The 16219-nt window shown below is 42.9% G+C and overlaps 1 protein-coding gene across 4 annotated transcripts in view; it reads right to left on the bottom strand.

Annotated features, from left to right (window-relative positions):
- RUFY1 (RUN and FYVE domain containing 1) overlaps positions 1–16219 on the bottom strand; it is a 56336-nt gene that overhangs the window by 5956 nt on the left and 34161 nt on the right. For 3 of the 4 annotated variants that reach the window (XM_049707041.1, XM_049707040.1, XM_004284043.3), the window contains 4 exons: positions 8336–8433; positions 3207–3326; positions 2396–2525; positions 617–711 (listed from right to left, as the gene is read on the bottom strand). In XM_049707041.1, coding sequence (XP_049562998.1) covers positions 617–711; positions 2396–2525; positions 3207–3326; positions 8336–8433 — 443 coding nt within the window. Of the gene's footprint in view, positions 1–616; positions 712–2395; positions 2526–3184; positions 3327–8335; positions 8434–16219 lie in introns of those variants that run through there. The other variant, XM_033413475.2, reaches the window with a different exon arrangement.

Genomic DNA, 16219 nt, shown 5'->3' with positions numbered 1-16219 from the left:
AAATGCAATCATCACACAAACGGGCAAGTTCCACAATCTGCAGTGTGACCTATCAGACTGTCCAGAGCAACCTGGCAGGACTGGCACACCAGGGAGGACAGCTGTCAAGTTGAAGGGGAGACAGAACCAGCAGGGTCTGCACTCCTTCAGCATCACCCATTGGAGACAGACAGACTCTGCTAGATGTGAGTATCCAGTCTCAAGAGAGGTTCAGTGGTCACCATACTTGCACTGTGGCAGGCTTACATTCTCAAGCCATAGTCCTCCCTCTGGAGCTAAACACACAACCCTCTCATCACCTATCTTGTTCCCTTGGGACACAGATACTAAGTTTGTGAACATGAGGGTTCCAGTCACTAGCAAAGGATATTCTTGATGAATTAATTAACCCAAACCAGTGCTGTGTCCCTGGAGCCTGACTTCCTGGGTTTAGTGTGTGGGGGGGCATCACCATTGAATAGCTGGCAGGCCTCCCCGACTGGCCTTCCCTCCTCTGACAAGAGGACACAGGTTTGGGGCTTGAGTGATGCAGTGGGTAGGCTGGTGTGACTCTCCAGGGGGAGGGAGGCCTAGTGGCCCTAATGGAGGCGGCAGACAAGGGGAGTGGGGTTCTTACTGGCTGAGGTGCAGACCCATTTCCTGGAGGGCTTGTTCCTGCTCGTCACAAACCTTCTGTAACTCTGTCTTCTCATCCTGGAGCTCCCGCAGCTCCTAAAGTGAACAAACCAGGTGCTTGACAAAGACTTGAAAGTCTTTTTTTTTTTAAGGTTTAGTAATCATAGTGACAAGCAGGTTGGAATGTTTTTCTTTTTTTTTTTCTGTTGTGTTTTTTCTTTTTTGGCCACTCTGCGAAGCATGCAAGATCTTCATTCCCTGACCAGGGATCGAACCTGTGTCCCCTGCAGTGGAAGCGCCAAGTCTTAATCACTGGACCGCTAGGGAAGTCCCTGGAATGTTTTTCAAGAGCAAGAAACAGTTTTGTTATATTAACCTTCTTCAAGACAGGGTTATTTCATAGGTTCCCTCATGTTTCACCAGAATGGGCAACTGGAAGGGTGAGCACTTCAGGAGTGGCTCTGCAGTGCAAACAGTGACGTGGGGCGAGAAATGTTCAAAACAGACCCTCATAGTGCAAAAAAGGCTTTGCCTATCTGAGTTTCTATGAAAAGACAGATTTGTATCAGGGCAAGCTAGTTTAGGAATAAACTGTTTTTCAGAAAGGGCTGGTCAAAATTTCCGGAGAATGAATGAGCAAGGCTGATGAAGGCCAAGATCTGGGATCTCTTTCATGGCCCCGAGAGTGGCAAGCCCTTCTGGAGGCCCCGAGCCATGGAGTGAAGCTCGCTGGGGATGATGCTGATGACTTTGTAATCTGGGGCCAGCACACCTTGAGGACAAAGGCTGGCAGCCAGGGCAGAGACAAAGACCCAGAAAAGTAACTTGGGTTTTCAGGGCTGACCCCGGGGCAGCAGCGGGGCTTAGGCCTGAGTGGTGGCAGTTCCCCCTTAGCTGCTCCTGGGCCCTGTGCTCCAGAGCCTATTAACACAGGCTCACAAGGGCATGCTGAGGCTTCCCAGTGATGTTAGACACATTGTTTTGTTTCTTTTGCAGGGGTGTGTGTAATTCAAATCTTAGATCAAAGTATTTTGAAGTAAAGGGGGCATGTTCCATCATGCGGCAGAACTTTCTAGAAGTCCTCTCCTCCACCTCTGAGCCGGAGTGGCTCTTGAGGAAGCAATCCCCACACTGGGCCTAGCAGGCTCTCTCATGAGGGGCTCTAGGTACTGTCCAATGGAAATCAAAGGGCCTTTCTCTCAAATTGCAGCAGTACCCATTACCGTGCTCAACGAGACAAAATCTAGGTCTGGGAACTGCCCGCGCTGCAGGGATCCTCCTCCAGGGAAGGTGTGGTGCAGGAGGGCTGCCTGAGGCTCTGCTCAAGCCCTCCTTCCTCTGCTATCACACCTCAGCCACACAGCCCTTCTCTCTGCTCCTTTGCTGCGACAGACCCTCACACTTCCTGGTGGCTCTGCATGGCTGGCCCTTGTTCAGCATTCAATTGTCTGCTTAACTGTCACTCTCTTCCCAGGCCACCCGCCATGCCAGTGTGGGGACATTTTACTGTTTTACTCTCTTCACTGTTCTCATTACCGAGTCTCTCTGGTTTGCTCACTGGATTATGATGCGTCTTTGCCTTTTCCTCCTAGAGCAGATGTGGGAACAGTGTCCCAGGCCTGTCCCAGGCCTGGAGCCGGCTGGCACACAGCGGGGACTGGCCCTGCAGCTGCGGATTCACGAGTCATGCACGTGGCTCACTTGCCCACTGGGAGGCTCTTGAGCAGGAGTTTTTGCAGATGCTAGAAGCTCTTTTTCTCCCCAAGACAGTCTGCCTTACCTTTTTTAATCCTTCTACTTGCTGTAGCTCTGCTCGGAGTAGAGAGGAAGTGTCTTTCTCATGCTGTAATTCTCGCTGAAGAGCCTGTCTTTGCTCTTTTTCTGATTTCAACTCTTTCTCTAGACTTGAGCTGTTTTCGTAAAATGAACTTGAGTTAGTCTCAATGAGAGATTTTCATGGAGGTCCACAATCCACAACCCAGGTCACCGCTCAAGAAACGGGGGATTCACAGGAATCTGAACTGCCACGTGAGCATCTAGACCTTTCAACAAGCATGGAAATAAGGTTCCCTTTCCCGCAGGGCCATCTGCACCTCCATAGGAAAGACCAGGAACATGTCATGGAAAGCAGGCACAGGCACACACTTGACAGTTATGCGAATGGAGAGGGAGGAAAAGGGCTCTAACACTTGGGGTCACACACACAGAACCCTCTACTGAGATGGACACCTGAGGAAAAGAGACGTTTATTCTGCAACATTTATCTTGCTTTTTCCAACCCAGAGCCAGCTGACAATGGAGGATATTGGGGGGTTGGGGGCAAATAGAAAGCTACAGAGGGGTAGGAAGTGAACCGCAACTAAATCCTGATGCCCTTCTCACCAGCTGAGTAGCCCTGGGGACTATACTGAACCCCCTGCAATCGTTTTTCTCATTCGTGAAACAGGGAATAGACGTCTCTTTTCTCATCTGAATCCTAGCTTTGCAGGGGCCACCTCTGAAGTGGACACTGGGACGCTGCCCCAATTGGGAGATGGCCTTCCCAGTCCTTCCCGCACCGCTCAGCCACCTGCTGCCGCCAGGGCTCCTACCACTGCTCGAGCAGCTGGGAGAGCTGTTGCTGCAGAGCGCTGCTCCTCCCGCCGAGCTCCTGCTGCAGCTTGTGGCTCCGCTCCTCGGCCCCCTGCCTCGCCCTCTCTGAGTGCTGTAACCTAGACCAAATGAACCAAATCTTTGTAAGGAAAGGATCATTCCTCACATTTACCATATAATTTTTGCATATTCTTGCTGGCTTTCTTTTACATTTAAAAATTAATATATGGTAAAATTGACTCCTTTTTGTGAATAGTTCCTGGAGTTTTAGCACAGGCATAAGTTCATGTAGCCATTACTACAATCCATTCTACCAGGTGATACAGAATAGTTCCATCACCCCACAAAACACCTTGGCACTGCCCCTCTGAGTCACACCTTCTCTCCACCCCTAATGTCATATACATGAAATTATACTTCATATAACCTTTTGAGACTGGCTTCTTTTAGCATGTCTTTGCGATCAATCCAAGTTTTCGTGTGTATCAGTCGTCATTCCTTTTTATGGCTGAGTAGAATTTCATTGCATAGATGTACCAGTTTATCCATTCATTTGATGAAAGATATCTGAGCTGCTTTTAGTTTTTGGCAATTATGAACAGAGCTGCTATAAGCATTTGTGTACAGGTTTTTGGATGAACATGAGTTTTCATTTCTTTTGGGCAAACAGCCAGGAGTGGGATTATTGGGTCATATGGTAAGAGTATGTTTGGCTTTTTAAGAACTGTTTTCCAAAGTGGTTGTACCATTCTGCATTCCCACTGGTAATGTATGACTGTTCCAGTTGCTTTGTAGCCTCTCCAGCACCTGGTACTGTCATTATAAAAATATGTAGCTGTTCTAATAGGTATGCAGTGGCATCTCATTGATTTTAACATGCACTTCCCTAATGGCTAATGATGCTGAACATCTTTTTTTATTTTTTAACTCAAGTATTGTTGATTTACAATATTGTATTAGTTTCAGGTGTACAGTAATTTGGTTATACAATACACACACACACACACACACACACACATATATATATATACACACACAGCTATATTCTTTTTTTCCAATTCTTTTCCATCATAGGTTATTATAAGATATTGAATATAGTTCCCTGTGCTACACAGTAAATCCCTGTTGTTTATCTAGTTTATATATGGTGGTGTATATCTGTTAATCCCATACTCCCAATTTATCCCTCCTCCCCTTCCCTTTTGGTAACCATAAGTTTGTTTTCTAAGTCTGTGAGTCTCTTTCTGTGCTGTAAATAAGTTCATTTGTATCAGTTTTAGATTCCACATGTAAGTGATATCATGTATTTGTCTCTCTCTGCCTGACTCACTTACACTTGGTATGATAATCTCTAGGTTCATCCATGTTGCTGCAAGTGGCATTATTTCATTCTTTTTTATTGCTGAGTAATATTCCATTGTGTGTGTGTGTGTGTGTGTGTGTGTGTGTGTGTATATGTATCTCACATCTTCTTTATCCATTCATTTACTGATGGACATTTAGGTTGCTTCCATGTCTCGGCTACTGTAAATAGTAGTATTGCTATCAACATTGGGGTGCACATATCTTTTGAAATTAGAGCTTTCATCTTTTCTGGATATATGCCCAGAAGTGGGACTGCTGGATCATATGGCAACTCTATTTTTAGTTTTTTAAGGAACCATCATATTGTTTTCCATAGTGGCTGCACCAATTTATATTCCCACCAACAGTGTACGAGGGTTCCCTTTTCCTCACACCCGCTCCTGCATTTATTTGTAGACTTTTGATGATGGCCATTCTGACAGGTGTGAGGTAATACTTCATTGTAGTTTCAGTTTGCATTTCTCTAATAATTAGCCATGTTGAGCATCTTTACATGTGCCTATTGTCCTACTGTATGTCTTCTTTGGAGACATGCTTACTTAGGTGTTCTGCCCATTTTTTGTATTGTATTGTATTGTATTTATTTATTTACGGCTGTGTTGGGTATTTGTAGCTGTGCACGGGCTTTTTCTAGTTGCGGTGAGTGGGGGCTACTCTTTGTTGTGGTGTGCGGGCTTCTCATCATGGTGGCTTCTCTTGTTGTGGAGCATGGGCTCTAGGTGCGTGGGCTTCAGTAGTTGTGATACACGGGCTCAGTAGTTGTGGCTCCCAGGCTCTAGAGCGCAGGCTCAGCAGTTGTGGTGCACAGGCTTAGTTGCTCTGCAGCATGTGGGATCTTCCCGGACCAGGGATCGAATCCCTGTCCCTTGTATTGGCAGGTAGATTCTTAACCACTATGCTACCAGGGAAGTCCCTTCTGCCCATTTTTTGATTGTGTTGTTTCTCTGTTATTGAGTCATTTGAGGTGTTTGTATGTTTTGGAAATTAAGCCCTTGTCAGTTGCATCATTTTGCAAATATTTTCTCCCAGTCTGTAGGTTGTCTTTTCATTTTGTTTATGGTTTCCTTTGCTGTGCAAAAGTTTGTAAGTTTGATTAGGTCCCATTTGTTTATTTTTGCTTTTATTTCTTTTGCTTTGGGAGACTGACCTAAGAAACCATTGCTACAATTTATGTCAGAGAATGTTTTGCCTATGTTCTCTTCTAAGAGTTTTATGGTGTCACATCTTATATTTAAGTCTTTAAGCCATTTCGAGTTATTTCTGTGTATGATGTGAGGGAGTGTTCTAACTTCAATGATTTACATGAGGCTGTCCAGCTTTCCCAACACCACTTGCTGAAGAGACTGTGTTTTCTCCATTGTATATCCTTCCCGCCTCTGTCAAAGATAAATTGATGTAGGTGTGTGGATTTATTTCTGGGCTCTCTATTCCAATGATCCATATGTCTGTTTTTGTGCTAATACCATGCTGTTTTGACTACTATAGCTTTGTAGTATCGTTTGAAGCCTGGAAGGGTTATGCCTCCAGCTTTGTTCTTTTTCCTCAGGATTGCTTTGGCAATTCAGGGTCTTTTGTGGTTCCACATAAATTTTAGGATTATATGTTGTAGTTTTGTGAAAAATGTCATGGGTAATTTGATAGTGATCACATTAAATCTGTAGATTGCTTTGGGTAGTACGGTCATTTTAACTATATTAATTCTTCCAACCCTAGAGCATGGGATATCTTTACATTTCTTCGAATCATCTTCAATTTTCAATTTCTTTTATCAATGTTTTGTAGTTCTCTGCGTATAAGTCTTTCATCTCCTTGGTTAGGTTTATTCCTAGGTTTTTTTTTTTTTTGATGCAATTTTCAACAGCATTTTTTTTTTTTTTTTTTTACTTTCTCTTTCTGACATTTCATTGTTAGGGTAAAGAAATACAACAGATTTCTGTATATTAATCTTGTATCCTGCTACCTTGACAATCTTTTCATGTGCTTATTTGCCATCCATATGTCCTGTTTGGTGAAGGGTCTGTTTAAGTCTTTTGTCCATTTAAAATTTTTATTTATTTATTTATTTAAGGCTGCACTGAATTTTAGTGTGCCACGTGGGATCTTGTAGCTGTGGAATGCGGGCTCATAGTTGTGGCATGCAGGCTTCTTAGTTGCGGCATGCATGTGGGATCTAGTTGCCCAATCGATCCCTGGATCCCCAGTTCAATCCCTGGATTGAAACCAGGCCCCCTGCATTGGGAGCGTGGAGTCTCACCCACTGAACCACCAGGGAAGTCCTCTGTCCATTTTAGATTGGATTGTTCGTGGAGTTCTGAGAGTTCTTTATGTATTTTGGATATAAGTCCTTTGTCAGATATGTGATTTTCAAATTTTCTCCAAATCTATAACTTGTCTTTTTATTCTCTTAAGTGTGTCTTCCACAGAACAAAGTTTTAAATTTTGATAAAGTCCAATTTATCAAGTTTTCTCTTATGGATCATGTTTTTATGTCATGTCTAAGAGCCCTCTGTCTAACCCAAGGCCACAAAGATTTTCTCCTATTTTTTCTTCTAAAAGTTTACAGTTTTAAGTTTTACATGTAGATTTATGATCCATTTTGAGTTAACTTTTGTTTAAAGGTGTGAGGTCTAAATTGAGGTTCATTTTTTGGTGTATGGATATCCAATTGTTCCAATATCATTCACTGAAAAGATTATCCTTTCTCCATTGAACTACCTTTGCACCTTTGTAAAAAAATCAGCCACCTGTATTTGTGCGAGTCTATTTTTTTTTTTTTTTTTGCAGTACGAGGCCTCTCACTGTTGTGGCCTCTCCCGTTGCAGAGCACAGGCTTCGGACGTGCAGGCTCAGCAGCCATGGCCCATGGGCCCAGCCGCTCTGTGGCATGTGGGATCCTCCCGGACTGGGGCAAGAACCCGTGTTCCCTGCATTGGCAGGCAGACTCTCAACCACTGCGCCACCAGGGAAGCCCTGTGCGAGTCTATTTTTTGACCCTATTCTGATCCCCTACTGACCTGACATTTACTTATTTTAAAAATTTTTATTTTTTGGTGCGGCATGAGGGATCTTACTTCCTCAACCAGGGATTGAACCCGTGCCCACTGCAGTGGAAGCACACAGGCTTAACCACTGGACCACCAGCAAAGTCTCTGACCTGATATTTGTTTATTTATTTAAATTTATTTATTTAAAAAAAATTATTTATTTATTTATTCTTTTGGCTGCGTTTGGTCTTCATTGCTGTGTGCAGGCTTTCTCTAGTTGTGGCGAGCAGGGGCTACTCTCTGTTGCAGTCAGCGGGCTTCTCATTGTTGTGGCTACTCATGTTGTGGAGCACAGGCTCTAGGCGCGCAGGCTCAGTAGTTGTGGCTCGTGGGCTCTAGAGCGCAGGCTCAGTAGTTGTGGCACATGGGCTTAGTTGCTCCACGGCATGTGGGATCTTCCTGGGCCAGGGCTCGAACCTGTGTCCCCTGCATTGGCAGGCGGATTCGTAACCACTGCGCCACCAGGGAAGTCCTAACCTGATATTTAAATCTGAGCTCACTGGATAGTTCTAACCCCCTGAGAGGACAATGTGATGTAGCCCTAAGGTTGATTAAATGAATACATGCTTAGGCAAAGCTGGGGAATCCGGTCCCCTTGCTGGGGACCTGAAGGACAGTCATCCTAACTTGTCTATACTTTTGAAATACTCTGAGTAAGTCCCCAGGCCCAAATAATGCCCAGCACCTTCTAGGGAATATCTGCTGGGGGAAGTGTTTACCTTTCTTCCATTTGTTTCATGCTGGACATAACTTGATTGGTTTTTTCTTCAAAAGATGTGATGGCTTCATTCTTCTGTTGTAAACTGCTCTCCGCATTCTATAAAAGCAAGGAAAGAGGGTTATTTTCTGCTTCTCCCTCACCCCCCTGCCTGCTCTGGATTACAAGTGGGTTCAACTATTCTTGTACTTTTTTTATAACACTTTCAAGAGCGTTTCATTAATTGCTGCTCTTCCCCAGAGCCCTGGAAGACAAACTAGGCCATGGCTCCCATGTCATCAACATAAAGAAAGGCAGAGGGGGAATTTCCTGGAGTTCCAGTGGTTATAACTTGGTGTTTTCACTGCTGTGGTGCAGGTTCAATCCCTGGTTGGGGAATTAAGATTCTGCAAGCCAGCCGGCCAAAAAAAGAAAAAAAGAAAAAAAAAAAGGCAGAGAGGGAGTACTGAAGCCCTCTGTTTGAATAGTCCATGCCCCTTTTTGAAAAAGAATTTCAGAGTCGGATCTGACTCAATGTTACTGAGTCTTCTCATGTGTCAGGCACATCCATGAGTTCACCTGACTCTTGCAGAGTTCTCATGGTGGGCATTGTTAGCCCCCACTTCTCTGAGCAAGAGAGGGAGGCTCAGAAATAGAAAGCACCTGGGAAAAGGTCTGAGCACAAATATGGTGCAGCTGGGTTCTTACTCACAACCATGTGACTTTCTGAGTCCAGGCTTTTAACCATGGCAGATGCTGAATGACTAGGAGGCAGCAAAAGAGCAACATGTTTCTGTGTGCCTACTAGAGACACTCTTAAAATACAAGGATACAGAAAGGCTGAAGACAGAAAGAAGTCCTGATAAATTCTTAAGAATATATAGACTGTAGTGTCTGGCTTTAAAGTAATAAAACTAGACATAAGGAACAAAAGAATAGCTAAACACCTCATATCTGGAAATGGAATAGCATATTACTAAAAACTATTGAGGTAAAAAAAAAAAGAAAAAGAAACCAGAAGAGAGATTATGAAATACTTAGAGCTGAAAGACAATGAAAACACTCTGCAATATTTTACTATATTGAAGATGCACCCTAATTTTATATACCACTATGAAGGAAAAAACTGCTACTTGAAACATGTCATGCCATTGACAATAAGATGCATCTTGATTTCAGAGATGACAAATGTGAGAAACATGCTTTTTAGGTGAAATGCTTCCATCAAAATTTGAGGGCCATAGCTAAAGCAGTACTTGTGGGCAATTTTTAACTTTAAATAAAATGTTTAATGAAATTAAAAAAGATAAAACAGATGAGCTAAGCATGCATTTCAGAAGTTGAAAATGAGCCACAGAGCAAACCCAAAGAAATAAGAAAGAAAATAATAAAAGTCAGGGTAGAAATCAATGAAAAAGAAATAATAACAATACACAATAAAGAATATTAGAAAAAAAGCTGGTTCTCTGAAAAGATTATGAGGACAGACACACCTCTGGCAAGACCAAATAAGGAAGAAAGACAAAAAATGCAGAAAGAAAATGCTGAATAAAAGAGATTTAAAAATTCTGCAAAAGAATGTTATAAACAAAAACATTTGAAAACCTAAACAAAATAAGATACATTTTGGAAAAAAATATACCAAAATTGGTCTGAGAAGAAATGGAAAATATGAATAAGCCAGTAAACATTCAATAAATAGAAATGGTAGTCATAGTCTCTCTGCCCAAAAAGCCCAGCCCAGATGAATCCTACAACATGGGTGGGTTCTCAAAACTTTTGGAGAATAGACACTTTCTATCTTATAAGCGTTATTTCAGAGAAAGAGAACAGGAAACCTTATTTTATAGTACCAGTCCAACCATGATTCTGAAGCCAAATAAGGCTAGTAAAAGGAAAGAAAGAGGTCTGTCTCGTACATAAACACACAGATTATATATAACATATTGGCTAACTGAGTCAAGAGTATATTTAAATATATCATAATCAAGCAGGAATCCAGGAACATAAATGTATAAATTGCCACATAAATAAGGGAGAAAAAGAACAGGACTATCACAACAGATAAAATGCAAAAAAGCCCAAAACATTTAATAAGGTTCAATATTTATTTATGAGGAAAACTCTGAGCAAACAAGAAATAGAAAAGAACTTCCTTAACTAAGTAAAGTTTATATATCAACCATCTAGTAAGCATTATTCTTGATGGAGAAATTTTTACATGCATTACTTTTAAGATCAGGACCACAAATCTGCTTACTATTCCAACTACTGTTTAATGTAGTCATGGAGGTCCTGGCCAATGCTAAAAGAAACAAAAAAGAATGAGGTGTACAAAACCTGAGAGTGAAGAAATTAAACTGTCTTTATTTGCCTATGATATGATCAATTACATCTAAAATCAACAGGATTAATAGACAAACTATTAGAACTAGGTGGTGAGCAAGGCTGTCAAACACAAGATCAACCTATAAAGCACAAAAGCACTTCTCTACATCAGCAAGACCTCACTAGGGGATGCAGCCAAAATAAGGCACCCAGCACACTAGCAACAAGAACTAGACAGAATTGAGGAGTTCACCTAGAGAAAAATGCAACTCTTACAGAAGAAAAAGGACAAAAAGAGAGTAAACTATAAATTCAATGCAATTCTCATGTAAGAAATTCAGCTGGATTTTTTAAAAAGGAAATTTATACCTTATTCTAAAATTTTTATCAAGAATCAGACTATACTACAAAGCTACAGTAACCAAAACAGCATGATACTGGCACAGAAACAGCACATAGATCAATGGAACAGGATAGAAAGCCCAGAAATAAACCCAAGCACTTATGGTCAATTAATCTACAGCAAAGGAGGCAAGAATATACAATGGAGAAAAGACAGTCTCTTCAGTAAGTGGTGCTGGGAAAAGTGTACAGCTACATGTAAAAGAATGAAATTAGAACATTTTCTAACACCATATACAAAAATAAACTTGAAATGGATTAAAGACCTAAATGTAATACTGGATACTATAAGACTCCTAGAGGAAAACATAGGCAGAGCACTCTTTGACATAAATCAGAGAAATATTTTTTTGGATCTGTCTCCTAGAGTAATGGAAACAAAAGCAAAATAAACAAATGGGACCTAATTAAACTTATAAGCTTTTGCACAGCAAAGGAAACCATAAACAAAATGAAAAGACAACTTATGGAATGGGAGAAAACATCTGCAAACGATGTGACTGACAAGGGATTAATTTTGAAAATATACAAACAGCTTATACAGCTCAGTATCAAAAAAACCAAACAACCAATCAAAAAATGGGCAGAAGACCTACATCAAGATTTCTCCAAAGAAAACATACAGATGGCTAATAGGCACATGAAAAGATGCTCAACTTGCCTAATTATTAGAGAAATGCAAATAAAAACTACAATGAAGTATCACCTCACACCAGTCAGAATGGTAATCATCAAAAAGTCTGCAAATAATAAATCCTACACTGTTGGTGGGAATGTAAATTGGTGCAGCCACTGTGGAAGACAGTATGGAGGTTCCTTAAAAAACTAAAAATGGAATTACCATATGATCCAGCAGTTCCACTCCTGGGCATATATCCAGAAAAGATGAAAGCTCTAATTCAAAAAGATACGTGCACCTCAATGTTCACAGCAATACTATTTACAGTAACCGAGACATGGAAGCAACCTAAATGTCCATCAACAGATGAATGGATAGGGGCTTCCCTGGTGGCACAGTGGTTAAGAATCCGCCTGCCAATGCAGAGGACATGGGTTTGAGCCCTGGTCCGGGAAGATCCCACATGCTGCGGAGCAACTAAGCCCATTCGCCGCAACTACTGAGCCTGCGCTCTAGAGCTCGCGTGCCACAACTACTGAGCCCGCGTGCCACAACTATTGAAGCCCACGTGCCTACAGCCCATGCTCCACAACAAGAGAAGCCACTGCAATGGGAAGCCCATGCACCGCAACGAAGAGTAGCCCCCACTCGCCGCAACCAGAGAAAGCCCATGCACGGCAACAAAGACCCAACGTGGCCAAAAATAAAAATAAAAAGTAAATAAATTTATATAAAAAAATAGATGAAGGATAAAGAAGATATGGTATTATATACATTGGAATATTATTCAGCCATAAGAAAGAAGGAAATAATGCCATTTGCAGCAATATGGATGGACCTAGAGATTATCATATTAAAGTGAAGTCACACAGACAAAGACAAATATCATGTATCACACATAGAATCTGAAAAAAATGATACAAATGAACTTATTTACAACACAGAAACAGACTCACAGACTTAGAAAAGAAACTTATGGTTACCAAAGGGGAAAGGGGTGAGGAGGGATAAATTAGAAATTTGGGATTAACAGATACACACCACTATATATAAAACAGATAAATAAGGACCTACTGTATAGCATAGGGAACTATATTCAGTATTTTGTAATACCCTAAAATAGAAAAGAATCTGAAAAAGAATCACTTTGCTTTACACCTGAAACTAACACAATACTGTAAATTAATTATAGTTCAATTTAAAAAAAAGAAAAAAAGGATAAACATTTACAAATAGATAAGTCAATCAAAAAAAGAAGAGGGAAAAAAGGGGGAAAGGTAGGCAGGCTTGACCTACGTTATGGGTCGAGTGTGTCCATCCCAAATCCATTATGTTGAAGTCCTAACCCCAGTACCACTCAGGATCTTATTTGGAAAACGGGTCACTCACTGCAGACATAATTAGTTAAGATGAGGTCACACTGGAGTAGGGTGGGCTCCTAATCCAATATGACTGGTGTCCTTTTACAAAGGGGAAATGTGGGCACAGGCATACACACACAGGGAGAAAACTGTGTGAAGCTGAGGGCAGAGATGGAGGTGATAACTTCTCCAAGTGAAGGAAACCCAAATATTGCCAGCAACCACCAGAATCTAGGAGACGGATGGGACTGACTTCCTCACAGCCCTCAGAGGAAACCATTCCTGCCAACACCTTACTCTGAAACTTCTGGCCTCCAGTACTGTGAGATGGCAAATTTTTGTAAAGCCACTCAGTTTGTGGTACTTTTAAGCAGCTTACTATATGGAGAAAAAGAAAACTGGATCCCTAGGTAAGGCCATATACAAAGGTTAACTCTAGATACATTAAAAACCTAAATGTGAAAGGTTTAGACAACTAGTGTGGAATATCTTTGACACCTAGACATGAGAAAGAGTTCTAAAACAAAACCCCCAAACTTCAAACCATATGTGAAAAATCAACACATTAGACTACATCAAAAATAGGGATTGGGCTTCCCTGGTGGCGCAGTGGTTGGGGGTCCGCCTGCCGATGCAGGGGGCGCGGGTTCGTGCCCCGGTCCGGGAGGATCCCGCGTGCCGCGGAGCGGCTGGGCCCGTGGGCCATGGCCGCTGGGCCTGCGCGTCCGGAGCCTGTGCTCCGCGATGGGAGAGGCCACAGCAGTGAGAGGCCCGCGTACCGCAAAAAAAAAAAAAAAAAAAAAAATAGGGACTTAAGGACAGTAGATGACACTAGGAGAAGATATTTACAATCTGTAAACCAGTAAAGGACTAAAATTTAGACCATACATGGAATTACTACTAATCAACAAGGAAAACATAGGAAACCCAAAAGAAAAAAGGACAAAAAATATGAATAGGCAAGCCACAAAGAAGCATAAATGGCAACCAACATGAAGGGATGCTCAAGCTCACTAGACTGAGAAATGAATATTAAGTCAACTGTACCCTCGCAATACAGGCACCACAGGACACAGCTGGAGGGAGCGTGTGTTGGCGCAGCCCTTCTAGGAAGCAGTGTGGCTGGGCTTATGCAAACCAAGGACACAAAGGAGGAAAGGAAGTGTCTGGCTGGGAGGACACTACAATTATGTCTGCCGGAGAGATTTCAGAGGGAGATGGGTACACTAGCTGCCAAGGTGTCGCTCGTGCTAGCGCAGTGGAGGAAAACCGTTTGTCCGTCACCGGGGGAATGGGCAAGAAAATACAGTGGGTACAAACGCTGGGAAGCTAAACTGCACTAAGAAGCCAACAGCAGATATACATGAGGATGAATGTAGCACTGAGGGAGAAAAAGTAAGGAATAGAATGTGATCCACAGCACGATACCACTTGTGTAAATTAAAATTCATGTCCTCAAAATGATACATGTTTTAGAATGACAAATATAAATAAAAAGATAAACACTTAAGAATGCTGGCCTAGAGGAAAGAGGATGGGAGTCGGGGTGGGGGATAAAAGGAAATAAGAAAACAGGAAGGATGTCTTATTATAGTGCCCCAAACAGAGGGATATGACTGATTCAACCTTCTGCATCTGAAGCCCAGAGGGAGAAAAGGGTATGAAGCCAGAATTCCAGCAGCACCAGAGACGGACTTGGGGGTGGTGCTTCCCCAGGGAACCCAGCAGCCAGGGGTTTGGTGCTGTCAAAGCAGATGTTGTGACCCTTGTTAGTTATGGCAAACATTTAGTCAAACTGTCGCTTGCCCAAACTTGGAAGATGGAATCCACGCAACTGTGCCAGGGCTCCAGAATGCTAGGATGTGCAGTGGGGCTTGCCATGTGAACAGGTGCTATAAGCAAGGGGTTTGCAGGGAGAGATGGACAGGGATACGGAGGCCAAAGGTTAGAAAAGTCAACTGCTTCTGGACTCAGAAGGAAGAGAGAGGACTGAAGAGTGAGCTATATGGCCCTGTGACATCCTGCAGCGAAGATCGGAGTAGGCTGCTTTCCTCATGCCTCAAGCTGTTGTTCCAGATGACTGGTCACTGACATGAGAAAGACTGACAGAGCAAAGAAACGGAGCAGGTGTGGGAACTGTGTTTACTCATAACAGACTACGGTCACTGACACACGGATCAAGTGGATGCAAGCAGACCAGAGGCTGGGACAGAGGGAACCGGATTGTCCAGGAAACCACCAGTCTGGTCTGAAAAATATCTGACTGTTGGATCCCTTATACAACCTCCAGGCCAGTAGACTGACACTGGCAAGAAGCTGGCCGTCAAAGCTGTGTAGCCCACTCCACGGGAGCCCACTTCCCATCAGCCATTGAAGATGGTGGTCTCAGGGGCCACGGAGGTCAGCAGACATGCTCTCTAGAAGGCAGAAGCGGTAGCCAGACATGCTAAGAAATGGAGTCCTCAGTACCCCAGGCAGCCTTCACGGTTCCTGCCCAGAGGACACAATGACCACCGAGGGCCAGGGACTGCCAGGTGTGTCCCTTGTTTCCTCTTTCCCAATAGGCATTTCATCATGGTTATCCTGTTTCTGCTCTACCAGTTCATCCTGGGCAGGACAGGCTAACGTGACTGACAGATAGTCTTCTAGTTGGAACACAGGCCCTATGGGCTTGAGGGAGAGTGCTGCCCATCACCCAGGGTTGTGGACTCTGAGGAAGCAGGGCTTGCCAGTAGCTCAGTGGGGTCGACTGTTGTAGTGACAACCACATCTACCCACACCTACTTTCCCCTTCACCTGGCCTGCAGCCCAGAAACAACAGCCCCAGGCTCCCCTTGCAGCCAAGCCTGGCCATGCTGACTAGCCCTTTCCTATGTGATCAGAAGAAATGGTGGGTGCAACTGCTGTCTCACTGTTTGAGAACAAATCCCTGGCTCTGGACTTTTGCTCTTCTCCCCACTTCTGCTGGCAAGAATGGTGACAACTCAAGTGGCCTTGAGAGCTGGAGCTGCCATTAGTCTGAATCCCTGAATGACCGTGGGGAGCAAAACTGCTGGTCTGCAATGCTTTAAGCTATTATAGTAGTTTAGTTTCCCCTAACATGTATTAACAGTATGTCTATATGCTGACCAAAACCAGAAGAAAACATGAAAAAATTAAAATAGATAATTTGTTGGGAGGGTAAAACTATTTTCTT

Source organism: Orcinus orca, chromosome 3 (genome assembly GCF_937001465.1).
Source record: "Orcinus orca chromosome 3, mOrcOrc1.1, whole genome shotgun sequence".
Taxonomy (NCBI): domain Eukaryota; kingdom Metazoa; phylum Chordata; class Mammalia; order Artiodactyla; family Delphinidae; genus Orcinus; species Orcinus orca.
Note: the sequence above shows the minus strand (reverse complement) of the source record. Positions and strands in the feature narration are given on the sequence as shown.